This window comes from Physeter macrocephalus, chromosome 20 (genome assembly GCF_002837175.3).
Source record: "Physeter macrocephalus isolate SW-GA chromosome 20, ASM283717v5, whole genome shotgun sequence".
Taxonomy (NCBI): Eukaryota; Metazoa; Chordata; class Mammalia; order Artiodactyla; family Physeteridae; genus Physeter; species Physeter macrocephalus.
The window spans coordinates 53,929,723-53,944,091 of NC_041233.1; the positions used below are offsets into that span (position 1 = coordinate 53,929,723).

A 14,369-nucleotide genomic window follows, 5' to 3' on the forward strand; every position below is an offset into this window, starting at 1 on the left:
AGACCGAACTCAGAGCAGTGGAACAGGTAAAATATGTGCAAGGCTCCAAGGGGACTTAGATGAAGTCATTCATGCACAAGGGACACATAAAGACTTGTAGGGAAAACTGGGAAATGACAAGCATTCACTCAGTGGTAGGACTGCATAGTGATTAAGTCTCCCTGGGCTCTGCACACAACTCCCTGGGTTCAAATCCTGGTTCTGCCATTTATGAGCCATACAACCTAAGACAAGAGGCTTGATCTCTTCTTGCCTCAGTTTTCTGATATGTAGAATGAGGATAATAATTGAACCCTCCTCTTTGTGGGGATTACACTAGTTAATACATGGAAAGTGCTGAGAATAGTGCCTGGCACATGTAAGCACTCCATGTTAACTTTTATTATTCACATCTAAACCTTGAGATTGATGCCAATAAGACAGCAATACCTTGGCTTGCTAGTTAACACAAGGGATGTCTACTCAGTGCTTTACAGTTTATAAAATAGTTCCTCATGTATTATTTCACCTGACCCTCACAATAAGGCTCTGGCAGAGTATTATTATGCATCATTGTATACATATATTATTATGATACCCATTTCATAGGTGAGGAAACTAAGGCTAAAGAGGGTGAAATGACTTACCCAATGTTCCATACTGTACAGCTGAAAAATGCAAGAGCTGAGACTTGAACCCAGGTGTCCTGGACTCCAAACCATTGCCCTTTTTGTCATCTCCTGCCCCTCTCCTTTCCTTTCCTCCTCACAGTTTCCTAGCAAGTCCATCAAGGCTCTTTAGGAACCACCTATGCCCCTCCCAACTGAACTTCCCACAATGAGCCAGACCATCAACACCCTCTCCCCACCCGCTGCCATTTAGGCATTATCAATATATATTTGCAAGCTTCTTCATTTGGGTTTCCTTAGAAGCAGACCTGGGGGACTTCCCTGGTGGCGCAGTGGTTAAGAATCCGCCTGCCAGTGCAGGGGACACGGGTTCGATCCCTGGTCCGGGAAGATCCCACATGCCGCAGAGCAACTAAGCCTGTGCGCCACAACTACTGAGCCTGCACTCTAGAGCCCACGAGCCACAACTACTGAGCCTGCATGCCACAACTACTGAAGCTCGTGTGCCTAGAGCCCATGCTCTGCAACGAGAGAAGCCACCGCAATGAGAAGCCCGCGCGCCGCAATGAGTAGCCCCCACTTGCTACAACTAGAGAAAGCCCGCGCGCAGCAACAAAGACCCAACGCAGCCAGATATAAATAAATAAATAAGTAAATAAATTTATTTTAAAAAAATGGAATGGAGGTCAGGTGCACAGATCTGGCAATTCCTATACTCTTACAGTACTTGTAATCATATTAATAAAATCAAGTCCTGAAAGACAGTGAAACTGACAATGCTATCAGCATCTAACTAATGTCCCAGGGATCATTATGGGTCAAAACCCAATTATCACCAACTTTTATCAATGTACGTAGGTAGACAGCATAGCATTGTGGCTGAAAGCCAAGGTTGTGGAATCAGATTCCTTGAGTTCAAATCCTGGCTCTGCTACTTGGTAATCAAGTGACCTCTGTAAGCCTCAAAAAGGAGGGTTTACATTTTCCTCATCTGTAAAATGGGGATGATAATGGCCCTTACCTAATAGATTATTATGACATATTCCAAATAGAGCACTCTTGGTAGATTTCAATAAATGTTAACTATTAAAAATTAATAATAATAATAATAATGAGAGTTTCAGGAGATAAAAATTTACCAGGGATCTTGCCATTTGCAGCAGAGGGACATCTTGTTTATCTCTGTCTTCACACTATGCATAAATTCCTCCAGGAAGGACAGAACTGAATCTGACCACTGGCCCTAGTCTAGTTCCAGAATCTGCCCCAAGCTCTGACTCTGTCTCCTGGGGCTGGTTGGAGACCATTCAGAAGGGAATGGTTTTGAGCAATGGTTCAGGAGGTAGAGGATCCAGGGAATTCCTGCTGAGAGGCTCTGAAGACCCCACTGTGCATCATTCCCTGCCACACTTGCCTTTAGAAATGTATGGTTCATTGTCAGACAGCTGGTGAGTGCCAGAAGCACTGGCCTCTGGCCTGGGCACTGGGACAGGGGGCCTGTTAGCCAAGTCCATGGAAAGGGCCTCATCATCATCCACTGTGTGATAAACATCTTCTTCCTGACCGAGATGGTGTACCTCCCTCTCCAAACTGGACATTCCCATGCTGTTGCCTAGAAACAGAGAGAAAGGTGACTGAAAGCAATTGTCAAACCCTGGGACCCCCAAGTCATGCAGCCAGCTGCCCTGGGACCCAGCTCTGCACATCAGCAAGCTGGCCGCCTCCACATTAGGTAGGGCCTGGCAGCCAACCAGGCCGGGGGCCAGCCCCACCTACCTGCACACCCACAGTAGTTGGACCTGCCACAACAAAGGCCCATGGGGCACCACTAGAACATATAGCTCTGGTGACCAGAGGGGAATGTGCTACTGGGCCCCACAGACATCCGCTACAAAAGGCCACCACTCTAAGATTGGGAAACATCGCCAAGCTACCTAATACACAAAAATGAAAAGAGAGAATTAGGCAAAATGAGGGACAGAGAAATATATTCCAAATGAAGGAACAAGAAAAACCCCAGAAGAAAAACTAAGCAAAATGGAGATAAGCAATCTACTTGATAAAGAGTTCAAGATAATGATCATAAAGATGTTCAATGAACTTGGGAGAGGAATGGATGAACACAGTGAGAAGTTTAAGAAAGAGCTCGAAAATTTAAGGAACCAAACAGATCTGAAGGATACAATAACTGAAGTTTTAAAATAACACCAGAAGGAATTAATAGTAGATGAGATAAATACAGAGGAACAGACCATTGAAATGGAAGACAGAATAGTGGAAATCACTCAAGCTGAACAGAAAAGAAGAAAAAAGAATTTAAAAAAATGAGGATAGTTTAGGAGACCTCTGAGACAACATCAAGCATACTAACTTTCCCATTATTGGGTCTCTGAAGGAGAAAAGAGAGCAAAAGGAGCAGAGAATGTATTTGAAGAAATAATAGATGAAAACTTCCCTAACCTGGGAAAGGAAACAGACATTCAGAACCAGGAAGCACAGAGAGTCCCAAACAAGATCAACCCAAAAAGGTCCACACCAAGACACATTGTAATTAAAATGGCAAAAATTAAAGATAAAGGGAGAATATTAAAAGCAGCAAGGGAAAGGCAACTAGTTATGTATAAGGGAACTCCCATAAGAATAACAGCTGCTTTTTAGCAGAAATTTTGCAGGCCAGAAGGGAGTGATATCATATTTAACGTGATAAAAATAAGCTTAGGGCTTCCCTGGTGGCGCAGTGGTTGAGAGTCCGCCTGCCGATGCAGGGGACGCGGGTTCGTGCCCCGGTCCGGGAGCGGTTGGGCCCATAAGCCAGGGCCGCTGAGCCTGCGTGTCCGGAGCCTGTGCTCCGCAAAGGGGGAGAGGCCACAGCAGAGAGAGGCCCGCACCGCACAAAAAAAAAAAAAAAAAAAAAAAAAAAAAGCTTACAACCAAGAATACTCTACCCAGAAAGGATATCATTCATATTTGAAGGAGAGATAAAGAGTTTTACAGACAAGCAAAAGCTAAAAAAATTCAGCACCTTTAAGCTGGCTTTACAAAAAGTGTTAAAGGGACTTCTCTAAGCAGAAAAGAAAATACCACAACTAGAAATATGAAAATTAAAAAAAGAAAAATCTCATTGATAAATAAAAATATACAGTAAATATACAGATCAACCACTTATAAAGCTAGTAGGAAGGTTAAAAGACAAAAGTATTAAAATCATCTATATCCACAATAAGTAGCTGAGGGATACACAAAACAGAAAGATGTGAAATATGAAATCAAAGACATTAAACATGGAGGCAGGTAAAAATTCAGGGTTGTGAGACTTCCCTGGTGGCGCAGTGGTTAAGAATCTGCCTGCCAGTGCAAGGGACAAGGGTTCAAGCCCTGGTCCAGGAGGATCCCACATGCCGCAGAGCAACAAAGCCCGTGTGCCACAACTACTGAGTCTGCGAGCCACAACTACTGAAGCCTGCATACCTAGAGCCCACGCTTTGCAACAAGAGAGGCCACCACAATGAGAAGCCCGTGCACCACAATGAAGAGTAGCCCCTGCTTGCTGCAACTAGAGAAAGCCCATGCACAGCAATGAAGACCCAACGCAGCCAAAGATAAATAAATAAAATAAATTAAAAAAAAAAAAAGAATCCAGCTGCCAATGCAGGGGACACGGGTTCGAGCCCTGGTCTGGGAAGATCCCACATACCACAGAGCAACTAAGCCCACGAGCCACAGCTACTGAGCCCACATGCCACAACTACTGAAGCCCTCATGCCTAGAGCCTGTGCTCCGCAACAAGAGAAGCCACCGCAATGAGAAGCCCATGCACTGCAATGAAGAGTAGCCCCCACTCGCCACAGCTAGGGAAAGCCTGCATGCAGCAATGAAGACCCAGTGCAGCCAAAAATAAATAAATAAATAAAATAAAATAAAAAACCAAAAAACCTCATGGTAATCACAAACCAAAAATCTATAATACATACATACACAAAAAGAGAAAGGAATCCAAATATAACACTAAAGATAGTCATCAAATCACAAGGAAAGAGGAAAAGAAGAAAGGAACCAAAAAGAAATATTAAAAACCTACCAGAAAACATTAACAAAATGGCAACAAGCACGTACCTACCAATAAATTGCTTTAACTGTAAATGGACTAAATGTTCCAATCAAAAGACATAGAGTGGCTGAATTAATCTATGATGCCAGCATCACCCTGATACCCAAAGCAGATAAAGACATCAAAAAAAAGAAAATTACAGGCTAATATCCTTGATGAACATAGATGCAAAATTGTCCTCAACAAAATATTACCAAAGGGAATTCCACAATGCGTTAAAAGGATCATGCACCATGATGAAGTGGTATTTAATCCCAGGGATGCAAAAATGACTCAATATCTGCAAATCAATGAATGTGATACATTGTATTAACAAATTAAATAATAAAAATCATATGATCATTTCAATGGATACAGAGAAAGCTTTTGACAAAATTCAACATCAATTTATGATAAAAACTCTCAACATAGTGGGTATAGAGGGAACACACCTCAACATAATAAAGGCCATATATAACAAGCCCACAGCTAACATCATAATGGTGAAAAGCTGAAAACATTTCTGTTAAGATCAGGAAAAACATAGTATTGGAAGTCCTAGCCATAGTAATCATACAAGAAAAAGAAATAACAGGGACTTCCCTGGTGGCGCAGTGGTTAAGAGTCCACCTGCCAATGCAGGGGACATGGTTCGATTCCTGGTCTGGGAAGATCCCACGTGCCGTGGAGCAACTAAGCCCATGCGCCATGACTACTGAGCCTGCACTCTAGAGCCCATGAGCCACAACTACTGAGCCCACGTGCCACAACTACTGAAGCCCATGTGCCTAGAGCCCATGTTCCGCAGCAAGACAAGCCACCACAATGATAAGCCTGTTTACCGCAATGAAGAGTAGCCCCCACTCGCCACAACTAGAGAAAGCCCGCACGTGGCAACGAAAACCCAACACAGCCAAAAATAAATAAAATAAAAAGTAAATAAATTTTTTTAAAAAAGAAATAAAAGGAATCCAAATCAGAAAGGAAAGAGAAAAACGGTCACTGTTTGCAGATAACATGATGCTGTATATAGGAAATCCTAAAGATGCCATCAAAAAACTACTAGAACTAGTGGCGCTTCCCTGGTGGCACAGTGGTTGAGAACCTGCCTGCCAATGTAGGGGACACGGGTTCGATCCCTTGTCTGGGAAGATCCCACATGCCATGGAGCAACTAAGCCCGTGCACCACAACTACTGAGCCTGTGCTCTAGAGCCCATGAGCCACAACTACTGAGCCCGTGTGCCGCGACTACTGAAGCCCACATGCCTAGAGTCCGTGTTCCACAACGAGAGAAGCCACCGCAATGAGAAGCCCACGCACTGCAACGAAGAGTAGCCCCCGCTCGCCACTACTAGAGAAAGCCCGCGCACAGCAACGAAGACCCAACACAGCCAAAAAAAAAACCCAAAAAACTATTAGAACTAGTAAATGAATTCGGTTATGTTGCAGAATACAAAATTAATACACAGAAATCTGTTGTGTTCACTAATAATAAACTATAAGAAACAGAAATTAAGAAAAAAATCCCAATTACAATTGCATCAAAAAGAATAAAATACCTAGGAATAAATCTAACCAAAGAGGTAAAAGACCTGTACTCTGAACATTATAAGACATTTATGAAAGAAACTGAAGACAACACAAATAAATGGAAAGATATACCACATTCGTGGATTGGAAGAATTAATATTGTTAAAATGACCATACTACCCAAGGCAAACTATGGATTCAATGCAATCTCTATCAAAATACCAATGGCATTTTTCACAGAACTAGGACAAATAATTCTAAAATGTGTACGGAAACACAAAAGACCCCAAATAGCCAAAGCAATCTTGAGAAAGAAGAACAGAGCTGAAAGTATCATACTCTATGATTTCAAACTATACTATAAAGCTATAGTAATCAAAACAGTATAGTATTGTCATAAAAATGGACTACTGTAGATCAATGAAAACAAATAGAAAGCCCAGAAATAAACTCATGCTTATATGATCAATTAATTTATGACAAAGGAGCCAAGAATACATGGGGGGCAAAGACAATCTCTTCATAAATAGTGGGAAAACTGGACAACATATATATAATCACTCTCCAATACAACCTTGACTTAATAATACCTGTGTATGTTCCCCTATGTTCTCCTCCTTCACCAGAAAGTAAAGTCTCTTGAGGGTCTTGATTATGTCTTATTTTCCTTTGTGTCCCCTAGCCCAACAACTAAAATAGTGCTTTGCTCATAGTAGGTACTCATTAAATATTGGTCAAATAAAAATAAACAAGTGTATTTAAAAAGATATTTTGCTAAAGGCAACTTGTTTACCCAAAGCAGTGGCTCCAGTGGTGGGAACTTCTGGCTTACTTGTAATAGGCTGATGGGGGAGCTCGTGGGAATAGAGTGCCTTCAAGCACACCATGTGGCATGTACATGGCAGCCCATTCCTTGAGTGAAGCAACCCTCATAGGGAGCCAGGCAATATCTTACATTTATTTCTCTTTCCTTCTTTTTGCTTCCCTGCTCACTGCTGCAACTTACCTTCTAAAAACTTGCGGATCATAGAATCCTTAGTGGTCCGAGAGAAACCATCTCCGGGGATTGGATTAGATGTACTGGCCTGAGGCATTTCAACATCTAGAAGGAAAAGGAGACTAAGAGTTTATATGTGTTCTTCCACACAGACAAGGACATTTTATAAGTGGATATACAAGGTTTGACAAATCAAGAGATTCAAGAATTCATTAAACCTTCCATCTACCCATCCATCCATCTAATCACTCATGCATCCATAGGTCCACGCATGCATCCATACATCCAATTATCTACCTACTCAATAAGGACACTCAGTAAATATGGGGTATAAAGGAGAGCAACATTTACAACTTTCAGGCCCTTTCCTATACCACAGGACTCAAAAGGTATAGATAATGCTCATTTGTGTTTGAAAGAATTAGCTTAATTTTAAAATATATAACTGTAGTCTTTATAACAGCAAAAAAAACACGACAACAACAAATAATTGGAGGCAGAAGCAACAAAGAATAGATAAATTGTAATTTATTTAAACAATGAACCATTTTCAACAGTTAAAAAGAATGTATGGGAGCCACTCTATCAACATAGCACCATCTCAAAAACATAACAACCAGAACTCTATTTTTAGTTCATTCATGTAATTGGTCATTTATAAGGAAGAAGCACATAGACCTTTGGTTTTTCACTATTAAGCATAAACCCATGGGGACCAAAACTGTGTGTGAAAACTATTCAATTGCCACAGCAGATTCTACTAAAACCTTAGTAACCAACACTACTTTATGTTACTTTATGACTCTGAAGTATGCATTTTGGGAGCAAAATTTCAGCCTTGTGTTAAAAGTAGAACTTTGATACTATCAAGAGGTTGCATTCAGTAAGGCATATCACACAGTTACTGGGGTCTTGTTTGCTTAGGCAAAATATGTAGTTTGAAGTTGAATAGTATACTTTGAGAAAAAAAATCATTTGAATTTAATCAGTATACACAGATATACTGTTCCTACTACTTTGATCTTTGGGGACCAGTTAAATATAGTCTGGTGAATTTGTATGAAATATTTATATTTATATCACATTTTCCAAGAATATTAATTGAAAAGAAGTCATGGTCATAAAGTTATGTTAAGGATAATGAACTTCAAATGACATAATCCTAGTTTTGAAACAAAATATCTGTATGTACATGGAAAAAAAGCCTGGAAAGAAATACATCAAAATGTATATAGTGGCTATTTCTGTAGTAGTATGGATAGGTCATGGACATTTCAGACCATGGACATTTTATTTTCTATTTTACACTTTTCTTTGTCTTCCAAATTATCCATAGTGGCTTCTGTTGCATTCATATATGAGAAAAACCCTATCAGCACTTTTTTAAAAGGCCTAGGTAATTATGATCAAGTATGTACAATTAGATTCCCAAAGCAAAAATAATTTCAGGTTATTAAAAAAATTATGGCTCACCTGTCAATTACCAGATTACTGATTTTTTAATTATAAAACATACTGATTTTTATTTTATTTTTTTTAAATTTATTTATTTCTCTAAGTATTTATTTTTGGCTGCATTGGGTCTTCCTTGCTGCGCGCGGGCTTTCTCTAAGTTGCGGCAAGTGGGGGCTACTCTTCATTGCGGTGCGCAGGCTTCTCATCGCAGTAGCTTCTCTTGTTGCAGAGCACAGGCTCTAGGCGCGCGGGCTTCGGTAGCTGGGGCACGCGGGCTTCAGTAGTTGTGTCTCGCGGGCTCTAGAGTGCAGGGTCAGTAGTTGTGGCGCGCGGGCTTAGCTGTTCCGCAGCATGTGGGATCTTCCCGGACCAGGGATCGAACCTGTGTTCCCTGCATTGGCAGGTGGATTCTTAACCACTGCGCCACCAGGGAAGTCCATACCGATTTTTAAACTTTCCAGTGACCAGATATTACATTATTACATAGCATAGCTCTTACCTGACCTTGTTTCAAACTTTGACAATCTTTTGATAATCTAAATATAAATTTTGTGACCATAAAACAAAACAAAACACAATGTTGAGTGAAAAAGTTGCAGACTGGTGTTTGCAGTATATAAAGTATTTTATATAAAGTAGTTTTCAGTATATGAAGTAGTTTATATAAAGTTTTAAGGTCTATAAAATGATACTACATGTAGTTTATGAATTCATAAATATCTAGTAAACATATGAAAACATGCTGAAATGCTGGAAAGGATAAATGTTGAGTTCATGGTAGTGGTTACTTCTGTGAGGGAGGGAGAACAATCAGGTTCCAGAGGAGGTTCATAGGGAGCTATAATATGTAATTTTTTAAATAAAGATCTGAGACAAAAGAAAAAAAATACATATTCTTGATGAATCAGAATCTTCAAGAAATACAACATTTTTGAAAATTAATATGCTACCTTTTGCCCCCAAAAGGGGAAAATAAGATTCTATTTTTGTATTTTCTTGTATATGCAAAAAAGAAACTCTGGAAGGAGATATAAGAAATTAAGATCAATGGTTTCCTGGGAACTAGAAAGATGACAGACAAGGACTGGAGAAAGGTTTTTTCACTGTTCATCTTTTTATATTCTAGTTTTTCTATCCTATTGAAAAAATAAAGGAAAGAAATGCAGAGCTCTGATCATGTTTTTGTTACCTTAAATATTATCCAAAAAAAGGGAGATAAAGCAATTCCCTTTTTCTACCTTTTCAGTTTAATGTTTCTTGAAATGTGTGTAGTGGAGACATTACATTGAATATAATGTACCTTGATACCCTCTGGTCCAGAGCCCTGTGATTCCAAATGAGTAAACTGTTAATTCAGTGAACTTCTCTTGTCAACACTGAATTCTATAAAGTAAACCATAGAGAGATTAGGGTGACTGTACTGATCCTGAAACACACCTAGAAGTGTTTTAATTTTAAAAATAAATTTCTGGGACTTCCCTGGTGGTCCAGTGGGTAAGACTCTGAGCTCCCAATGCAGAGGGCCCGGGTTCGATCCCTGGTCAGGGAACTACATCCCACATGCATGCCACAACTAAGAAGTCCACATGTTGCAACTAAAGATCCCACATGCCTCAACTAAGACCCGGCACAGCCAAAATAAATAAATAAATAAATATTTTTAAAAAATTTCTAAGAACTCACAATTCATTCCTTAAAAATTCAAGACCAGAAAAATGCCACTTATTTGAGATTTCTATTTAAATTGCTTAATTGTGGCTTTATGGGACATGTTTCTCAAGGAGTTAGAAAATTGGGAAGAAAGACATATCCTACAGGTGTGCCTTACTGGGAGCAGGACCCTCCTCTACCCTCCTGACTCCTACCCATACAATCCCTCACCCCTTAGCTGCCTGACCCTGACCCAGCCAACTTTTGAAACTCTTCATTCATACCACAATAGCACACAGAGGAAAAGACCCCGAAGGAAAGACTTGCTTGCATCAGACACCCCTAGAGATGAGGGGAGGGAGAAGTTTTGTGGGCCTATCCTTGGGCTCTGTCATGCCCAGTGCTGCATCCTCCAGGAAACCACAGCCCCCTCAGGCTCCAGCATCTCTAAGAACCTGGTGAGGGCAGAGCAGCGTCAGGACAGTTTCAATCATCAATAACCAGATCTCCCAGGCTGGCAACACCAGAGCGCAAACCTCACACACACAATCAGCCACCCCCACTGACAGTGGTAAAGAGACACGCACCGCCTAGCTATTTCACTAACAAAGTTCAGTTTGAGACAACTGATTTCCACATCTGAGATGTAGCTGCAAAACTGAAGGAGCTACAAAGAGTGCTGGAAAAACAAAATGTAGAAGAAAAATGGAAACAGCAAGAGCAGCCTTGGCTGGACCTGACATGCTTCTATAATAAGGATGCGGGCTTCTGTCCCTGGTACTATGACCCCATCATAATGTGCTGAATTTTATGTGGGTTAAACAAAGAATTTTTAAAAGAAAAGAGAGAAAAAAGAATGAGCACCAGTAATGACATGTCAATATCATGATCCTTTGCTACAATGCACTGAGGAGGATGCAACATCATTGCTATGGCATTCTTGCCCCAAATTTATAAGCTCAGTCCAATCACAGAAAGCATCTGACAAACCCAAACTAAAGGGCATGCTACAAAATAACTGATTGGTGTTCTTCCAAAGTGTCAAGATGAGGAAAGACTGAGGAACTGTTACACATTGGAGGAGACTAAGGAGAATAACAGCATGCACTGCAGGATCCCATCTAGGATCAGCATCTAGTTCTACCCAGGAACAGAAAAAGAACATTGGGGGGAAAACCAGTGAAATTTTGAACAAGGTCTGGAGGTTAGTTAGTGGAATTGCACCCATGTTAATTTCTCGGCTTTAGTAACTGTACTCTGTTTATGTAAGATGTTAATATTAGGGAAATCTGGGTGAAAGGTATACAGGAAGGGTAGCATTTTTGCAAGTTTTCTCTAAATCTAAAAGTATTTCAAAATAAAAAGTTTTTTTTTTTTTTAAAGAAGAAGAACAGGTAGGAGGAAAAGAGATGAGAAAAGGAGAGGAAGAAATGCAACTGCAAAACTAAAGAAGCATAAGCCCTGGGAATGACCTACGCTGACCCTTTCCTGTCCACCTACACTATCAAGTCACCTTCCAGGGACTCCTGTGAGCCACGCACCTCTGGGTACGCTGAACAAGGCAGGGCTAAATGAGCCACCTGTGACAAACAAATCTTTTTACTCTACGGTCACGTTTTCACTGGCGGTTAAGAGCATGATTTTGGAAGGAGACAAACTAGGATCTGCTAAAGATCAGTCCTGAGACATTAGTAGAATTATTTCTCCTCCACTGAGGCACCCTAGAAGGAGGGTGAGAGCACTATGGTCAGAATGCATAATTTCCAATTTTGACTCTTCCACTTCTGACTGTAGGACTGCAGCACCCACCCGTCCAACTGACTTTTAGATCTAACTTTTTGGACCCAGCTGATCATCTGGACTCACAAGATGACCATGGGCCATGCTGGTGCCAGTCTACTCAGAAGGATGGAGGATACAGACCAGCAGGACAGTACCAAGCGGCCTTCCTCACCTAGGGCAGTCTTTACACCAGTCTAGCAACTCTCACGCAAGGAGACAAGATCCATATCAGGCAGGTGGAGAAGCTGCCATGGTGCCTCAAAGGAGCAGCATTTCTCAACTCCGGAGTTTATTAGCAACTCCTGAGGCATTAGCTTCCAGGGTCCCCATAAGAGTCATCCAGAGACACTGCCCTCAGGGAAGGCCAAAGTATGGTGTCCCTTTCAGGCATTTATAGTTTACATACAACTCCTCCCAGTTCCAGATGCAATTTACCACCAATTAGGGGTCATTTTTATCATAGGCAATGTTGCTTAGAGACATAATTGACATATGGCTTTTATCAGGTTACCAGGGTAACAGAGTGGAAGTCAACAAAAGTCAAATTCTCCTGCAGAAAGGGAAATGAGAGCTGTTACATTAACTCTTTGCCCACAATTATCTTGGGCCAAGTTGTTTACATCGTCTCAGGATCTGTTTTCCTGTCTGTAAAATGGTGATAATAATAGTACGTATATCATAGGTTTGTCATGAGTATTAAATGAGAAGCACAGTGCCTAGCACATAGGAAGTGCTAAATGCACGTTAGCTGCTATTATTACTGTTATCTTTATTATTAAATTCTACACCCAGGCTAATGTCCTAAGTAGAGAACAATTTTAAAAAGAGGACTCAATTTATACTTTTTAATAGTAACTTTATTTGTTTGAAGTCAAGTCTCCTCCTTCAGAGTAATAAATGCTTATGGGTTAATTCTAACGTCTGAATATCCACACATATTTTCAAATTACCTTTCCTAGTAAAGAATTACACCCAATCAATATTTTTATATTGAATATACTTAAAGCACGGGGGCATTGTAAGATAACAAATAATAATTCTTCACCATGGATTTATGTGTGGAAACCTGACTCACAAACAACGCTTGCCAGGCATTGTCTTGATCATGGCTCCTGAACACCAAGTCCAGGCTGGACAGAGCTGGAGGCTTCTTTCCTCCTTGGCCAAGGCTCTGCCACTGCAGTCCAGACCTGACTTGGAAGCCCCATGCCCATTACCTTGTGCTTTCCTGAGACTTATCACATTTTTTATTAGAGGGCTCAGCAATGAGCACCAAGGGGAAATTCTAGCAGCTCTTCAATCCCTTCTGGCCCCACCCCATACTGCCGGGATCACAGGTAGAGGCTGATCTTAAGGTCGGAGCCTAAAGCCAGAGGATCTGAGGCTTGGCTGGAAGAGCATGATGGAGGCAGGGGCACAGGGAGGAGGAGGATGGTCTGCAGACACATGAGAAGGCCTGGGAGTCAGCCGTAAAGGCCCTGACAAGGGCTGGAGACAAGTGAATGGTCTGCATTCGGGCGACACACATAAGTCAGAGAAAGGCAGCAGTCAAGGCCAGGCAAGCAACAGAGGTCCAGGACATTGGCCAACAACATCTGTAAAATGGTGATAATAATAGTACGTATCTCATAGGTTTGCCATGAGTATTGAATGAGAAGCACAGTGCCTAGCACATAGGAAGTGCTAAATGAATGTTAGCTGCTATTATTACTGTTATTACCATTATCTTTATTATTAAAGCAGGTCAAGATCACAATCAGAGGTGGTGATTACCAGCGTGGACTTTGATATCCTGGAGACCTGGGTTCAAGCCCTGGCTCTGATTCTTAGTAGCTCTGTGTCCTTGGACAAGTTACTTGATATCACTAAGCTTTCATATCTCCATCTGTAAAGTGGGTATGGATAACAGTACCTACCTCAAAGGAAGACTATATGAACCAATTGAGACGATGCTTATAAAATGTTTAGCAACAGTACTAGGCACTAAATATTAATGGTTATCATTATATTGAGGCAACCTAGACAGTTTATTAGCTTTCTATTGTTGCTGTAGCAAATTACCACAAACTTAGTGACTTAAAACAACATCCAGTTCTGTAGTTCAGAGGTCTGAAATGGGTCTCACCGGGCTAAATCAAGGTTTCGGCAGGACTGCATTCCTTTCTGGGAGATCTAGGGGAGGTTGGGTCTTCTTGCCCTTTCCAGCTTCTAGAGGCCCTGCACTCCTCGGCACGAGGCCTTCTTCTTCCATCTCAGAG

The 14,369-nt window shown here is 41.1% G+C and overlaps 1 protein-coding gene across 1 annotated transcript in view; it reads right to left on the reverse strand.

The window, feature by feature from the left end:
• The window catches only part of PIK3AP1 (phosphoinositide-3-kinase adaptor protein 1), a 111,230-nt gene that overhangs the window by 25,223 nt on the left and 71,638 nt on the right, over positions 1-14,369 (reverse strand). Inside the window, exons 9-10 of the mRNA XM_007119499.2 lie at positions 7,234-7,329; positions 2,023-2,220 (exon numbers count right to left, since the gene is read on the reverse strand). Of these exons, the coding sequence (XP_007119561.2) occupies positions 2,023-2,220; positions 7,234-7,329 (294 nt within the window). The remainder of the gene's footprint in view (positions 1-2,022; positions 2,221-7,233; positions 7,330-14,369) is intronic.